The sequence below is a fragment of the Anneissia japonica genome, unplaced genomic scaffold (assembly GCF_011630105.1).
Source record: "Anneissia japonica isolate Jap-2015-1 unplaced genomic scaffold, ASM1163010v1 scaffold288265_len830512_cov201, whole genome shotgun sequence".
Lineage (NCBI taxonomy): Eukaryota > Metazoa > Echinodermata > Crinoidea > Comatulida > Comatulidae > Anneissia > Anneissia japonica.
Window position 1 is genome coordinate 526,462 of NW_022752171.1, and position 6,514 is coordinate 532,975.

General features: G+C 39.3%; 1 protein-coding gene across 2 annotated transcripts in view; it reads left to right on the plus strand.

Annotated features, from left to right (window-relative positions):
- The first annotated feature begins 786 nt into the window (after nt 1-786).
- LOC117122146 overlaps nt 787-6,514 on the plus strand; it is an 18,017-nt gene continuing 12,289 nt past the window's right edge. For both annotated transcript variants that reach the window (XM_033267644.1, XM_033267646.1), the window contains exon 1: nt 787-858. In XM_033267644.1, coding sequence (XP_033123535.1) covers nt 801-858 — 58 coding nt within the window. In that variant the 5' untranslated portion in view covers nt 787-800. The remainder of the gene's footprint in view (nt 859-6,514) is intronic.

Sequence of the window (6,514 nt, forward strand, 5' to 3'; positions counted from 1 at the left end):
GGAGCATAGTTTAAAGAACCCCTTCTAATAAATCTGCCAAATATTGTGTTTGTGGGATTTTGGTCTATTTGGTTTTTTTCGGAAATTATAGAAAATGTTACGTATTGTTAAGGCGTTGTAGGAGAGTGCTGAGTATCAGTGTTACTGTAAGTAAAAGTATCTAACCCTCTCCAGGGCGCATTTGGACCCCGGACTTGGACCCCCTCCCCCGCCATCCGAGAGCTCACGAGTTACGCAAATGGGTCCTGTTTATTTTATGATATGCCATAATTGGACTTTATGGGACAATACATGAAACACTACACCGTTTCTGATATATAAACTGCAATACATTATTCAGCATCGGAAGAGCATTCCAACGATACCAAACACGACTACTTTTGGGTGAGTTTATATACTTATTCTTATTTTATACACATTTTAAGTATATTTTGTGGATATCTTAAAACAAATAAACACCTATTTTTGAATTATGTTCCAATCTGGCATGAGTGACAGTAGTTTTTATAGGTCTGGTTTGTTGCATGTATAGAAATTATGATTTTAGACACCAACATCATATCTGTAGCTTATTTAGTTCCAATTATATGCACATTTTAGATAAATTTGGCGGCCATTTTGAAAAATGGCCGCCATTTGTATACCAGGTGAAAAATCAAGTGTCAACAGGGCTTAGGATGACCAGGGCGGATTAATTAGGATATCTGGCTATGTTGACTGCTTCTAACATTCCACTCCCCCTAACTTGATTTCTAGGCCTCTTTTTTGATTTTTTTCCCCTAGTCTATAACTAGCTGTAGATGCCCGGAAAACTCATTGAAAAATTGGAAGGTGGTGTGTGGCAGCAGTGGCGTAACGGTGAGTTTCTTTCTTTCTCTTTTTTTTTCTTTTCCAAAAAAAAAAGGGTGGGGGAGCGGGGCTGCCCATGAGTAGTAAAGGGCTAGGTAGTATAAAAGGGCCCCTTTTGAGTGGGGGTCCGGGGCTGCGCCCCCAGCTCACAGTTGTTTACTTATTTCCCAGGCGAGTCTTATGTAATCTGATCCTCCTGGGTATAGAGGCCAAGCAAAACGATGCTTTATAGGTCCTTCGAAAAAAGACTGAATATTTAATATTTAACATAGGGCGCAAATTTAAGCAGATGGTCAGCTAAACGTATTCAATTGCAGATTTAAATAAATTGAGCTAGAGTTAACGTCTTCGTTCGATAGAGAATTCCACAGCCGGATTGACCTAAATGAAAAAGCCTGACTTTTAATAAGTCCCACAGTGCTGATGTTTGATCTTAAAAGAGTTACCTCTAGTTCTAGCACCCTTATCAAACTCCAAAAATAAACTAGAGATAATATGTTCAATAGAACATGAACCCAGTCATTTTTTAAGAGATCCACTGTGACTTTTAACCTCAACCTGTGAACACCTCATGTTTGGTAGAAGTTTGTCTAATGCAATTGGTCCAATCGTTAGTCCATAGCAATATTTGATAATTTCACTATAGTGACCCTTGTGATTTTTGACCTATAGGTGAAGAGTAGTTTTTCATGTTTAGAAAGTCCTAAGGATCATTTCTGGTAAATTCGAGCTCAATTGGGCTATTTTGAAAATTTGACCCTGATGGCCCCTATGTAACCACTGATGCCAGACAGGGGTGTAGGAGGTGTCACTGGTTCTTAATGATCAAATTTGATTGAATTCGGTTCAATCGTTTGCCATTAGTAGCATTTTGAACCTTTGACCTATGAACTTTGACATATGGGGTGAAGAGTATTTTTTCATGTTTAGCAGGTCCTAAGGATCATTCCTGGTAAATTTGAGCTCAATTGGGCTATTTTGAAAATTTAACCCCGATGACCCCTGATCCCAGACTGTGGTGTAGGAGGTGTCGCCGGTTCTTAATGACGAAATTTGATTGAATTTGGTCCAATGGTTTGCCATTAGTAGCATTTTGAAATGTTACTAGAGAGAACAAAAGAATAACCCTTTAATGACCTTTGACCGTAAATCACTGAACAGCATAAGACCCTACATTATGCCAATACATATGTGCCCAGGACAAGACTGTGCTATGATATTTGTGACAGAAGAAGTCTTTTATTCATTTTTTTGAAAGTTGTTTACCCTAATGACCTCTATGTGACCTTTGACCCCAAGCAGTGAACACCCCATGTATGAAAGGTGTCACCGATTATACTGACCAGGTTTGGTTGAAATCGGCACAACCGTTTGGCACTAGTAGCGTTTTGAAATGTTTCCAGAAAAAAGATAAAAATTACCCCTTAATGACCTTTGACCCCTTATCCCTGAACACCCTATAGACCCTGCCTTATGCCAATGTATATGTGCAAAGGACAAGACTTTGCTACGTCATTTGTGAGACAAGTAGTCTTTTATAGAATTTTTGGTTTTTTTACCCTAATGCCACTTATGTGACCTTTGACCCCAAGTTGTGAACAACACATAAATGGGAGGTGGCACCGGTCCTACTGACCAAGTTTTAATAAAAATCGGTCCAGTAGTTTGCAACTAGTAGCCTTTTAAAATGTTGCCAGAAAGAAAGAAAGAAACTGCTAGGAAACAGAACCCAGTCAGCATGCTGCTGACTGGGTAAAGAAAGAAAGAAAGAAACTGCTAGGAAACAGAACCCAGTCAGCATGCTGCTGACTGGGTAAAGAAAGAAGAAACTGCTAGGAAACAGAAGCCAGTCAGCATGCCCAGTCAGCATGCTGATTTCTGGCGCCACCACTGCGTATAAGTGGACACCTGCTGTGTGTATATGTATGTTGTATGTATGTATGTATGTATGTATGTGCGTATGTATGTATGTATACATATTACGGTACATAGGCAACCAAGACAATCAACGACAAACAAATATGATGCTCAGCTCAACAATAACTCGGGAGTCGAAATTGAACCCAGGACCCTGGGATTCGATGGACGCACCTTAACCACCAAGTACAGCTACACCAAACCTGTTTGTCTATAAGCGAACAGAGATAAAGTGGGGCACGACCATGGATAGATTTTTGGGTGAGAAGAAGAATTTTAAAAATGATTCGCTTATCAACTGGAAGCCAGTGAAGAATGTTTAAAATTAGCGTGATGTGGGTGAACCTTTTAGACAATGTTACAACACGAGCAGCAGAGTTCTGAAGTTTCTGAAGGTGTCTAATGCTACTAGCAGGTAAACCATTGAGCAATGCATTGCAAAAGTCAAGTTTGGATGAAATAAAAGCATGAACAAGAGAAGCAGCAGCAGAAGATGAAATGTAAGGTCTAATGGAACGGATACGGCGAAGATGAAAGTAACCCGATCGGCATATAGATGATATATGGTTGCTGAAGTCAAGATGTTTGTCAAATATGACCCCTAATTTCCGGACCGAAGTAGAAGGAAATATGTTAATACATTACAGTTTATGTTAATTTCAGGAACAGTGCGAGTACGAGTATAGAGTAAATGCCTCTATAAACTGCAATTTGATTTGTGAAAATTGACCAAGAAAATATAAAGTTATAGCAATAAAATTACATGTTCTTATGTAACATGTTCATAGGCAAACATTTGTCAACCGTTTCGCTAGGAACTGAGGTTGGTGTGAAAAAAATGTATTAAAAGTAGCACAGGCAAGGTCAGAAGTTGTTTTAAAAGGGATGTCACGCTTTGCAACACAAATCGTGTTGTGTAAACAGCGTAACCACTGTCAACATATGGCCTGTGTCAGAAAGAAATGCTAGCCTGAGAGAAAAATTTCTCGTGATTGTATAAAGGCCAACTCAGACAGCGTCGGCCGACGAAGCCCGACACGATTTATCGTCGGGGACAGTCTTAAGCCGTCGTGAGAAATATTAAACATGTTTAAAGCCCCATTCCCGGCAAAATTTCAGTTTTTAAGAAAAATCTAATTTTTGTATAATGTTATAAATATTTATAAATATAATACAGAATTGCTAGTTTAACTGAATTTAGACATTCCTAAGAATGAAAAAAATGTAAAATAAGACTGAAATTTGATTTTTTTTTGTGTTCCACACAAAAAATAAATGCGGATGAATTTTTCATTTTGATTTTGCGATAGGTTGTGAGAAGAAATATCGTAGGCGCCGAAAACATTAGCCTATCCAACGCTGCGTTTGTTAGGGGGTGAGTTTGTAAGGGGCGAGTTTGTAAGGGGCGAGATTGCAAGGGGCGTGTTTAATAGGGGGCGAGTTTGTAATTGGCGAGTTTGTAAGGGGCGAGTTTGATAAGGGGGGGGGGCGAGTTTGATAGGGGGCGAGTTGACTGGTTCCCCCGAGATGTACGTCCTTCTGTTGAATTGCCTTGATGTGTCCTATAATAACACACAGTACACACTAAACAGCACAATGGACGTGTAGACAGAATAAAGTGCGCATGGCAACTGATGAGGCATAAATTGACCAAAAAAAATGGTTTTGAATGAGTTCTACAATATATGGTGTACTCTGTTCGAAATACAGCCACACCGGTGTGCGGCTGACAGACGATTGTCTGGAAAAATACGTCTAGTGATAATTTTATAATCGGGTGAGCAAATTCAGCCGATTAAAGCTGCAAGTTTCAGGTTATTCTTTACCTTAATTAATATTCCTTTATTTTACATGGAAGCTGGCTTGTTGATACCGGTACTGTAGGTAGGCAACCTAATCCAAGTACTGTGCAGTTTAAAATCATTTGAATCATTATAGGGAGTTGGATGGCCGAGCGGTTTAAAGCAGTGGCCGGGGCGCTGCAACCAACGGCCAAATCGGCGCTGGTTCGAACGGCACGCTCGCCTATGTTTTTCGGGTGGTGGGACACGTTTTCTCTCATGGTTTTTTTTTTTTTTTTTTTTTTTCTTTTTTGGCTCGTGTGCACTTAAAAGAACCCAGTACATCATTCGTGACGGGTAGGGGAGTTACCCTGTGTACTGGTCCACACATCCCCTGTTGTGGACAGACAAGAATAGCCGGTACCGGTTTACCGGGTAGCTCAGACATGAAGAGACCCTTAAGGGAGAAGCAAATTACTGTACGGGCTAGTCCACTCCACACCTCGAGGGCTTTGAGACTATAAATCGAACTACATTACATTACATTGCATGTTTATTTAATTAATGTAATTATTTAAGATTGATCCAACAAATAGAAACCTTCAAAGTGTCAGGCAGGCTGAATGGGTTCTAATATAATGGTCTTATTTCCAAGTTCCTAATCTACTATAACGAGTCTTTACTTCATCAAGACAAACGTATTTTCATCAACAGCTTTTGAAGCAGTGACATTCTAAAAATTAATGCAAGTAAACTGGCTATGTCGATAATATAATTTTTTTTAAATAAACTATATACAAAATGATGAATGATGATAGAGATAAACTTACTTGTAACTGAGACGAAATAATATGTGTGTACGTATACACTATTCTTCCCTTGTAATGTGTGTGAAGTACCGGAACTGTTTCACCATTTCCTTCTTCATATATTTACATTATAACAGTTCCCTCCGCTTGTAAAATTACTTTGACGAAAGCAACACGTGGTACACTTCGGACTTCCTTACAGTAGCAGGTGCGGCGCTAGCGATTCGCTTCTTCAACATGAGGTCTGAACTCTCACAGGCGCGAGCTGGCCCCAGCCCCCACCCCACTTTTGGAAAGTAAAAAAAAAGGAGGAAGGAAAAAGAAATAATTGATCGCCCAAAACGCCTCAGAGGTTATTTTCGGGCGTCTAGAAAACAACAATTTCGAGGGGGAAAGCCCCGGACCCTACAGTATTGTTGTCTCGATCGGCACTCCTTTCGGACATCTCTGGATTCGCCCTTGTCTGACGTCCCGCAATAGGGCGTCAGCGCAATTTGAAGAATTATATGCACTTCAAATGTTCGGAAATGGCACCCACAGTGTGTTTTCAAGGGGAGGTTTTCTGTTCCCTTACCTTGACCATTGGCCGCTTGTAGTGCGCCGCCGCTTTTAATTGTGCATTTATATTTTTATTCAGACACTACACTTTCGTACCAGTGGCACATTCTTGAAGGACGGAGCATCCAAGATAATAATATAATTACTTAACATACTATGACATGGATATAAACATCAATTCGAAAAAACAATACAGTAAACTAATTAAACAGTGATATAGATATTTGATAAGAGTACGTAAAACTGGAAGAAGTGTGACCATTAAATTACAAAACAAAGAACATTTCTTAACTAACTTTCTCTTCCTAACTATTGCAAAACGTAAATCAGCCATCCTATCCTGACCCAAAACAAACTCAGAAAAAAAAAACATATTTTGAAGTCAGCTATAGAAATTAACAATGGAAAAGCACGACTTTACAAACGAAAGGGAAAATAATATAATAATAGAATAATAACTCGTGTGTTTGTGTGGAAAACGTGTTTGTAAACATCACGTATATGCCTTGTTCTGATTGGTTACTTGAAAGTTTGATTGACAGTCCGGAAAGGTCTATTGCCTTGATACCATAGAGATATAATAAGAATACTAGAGCGCTA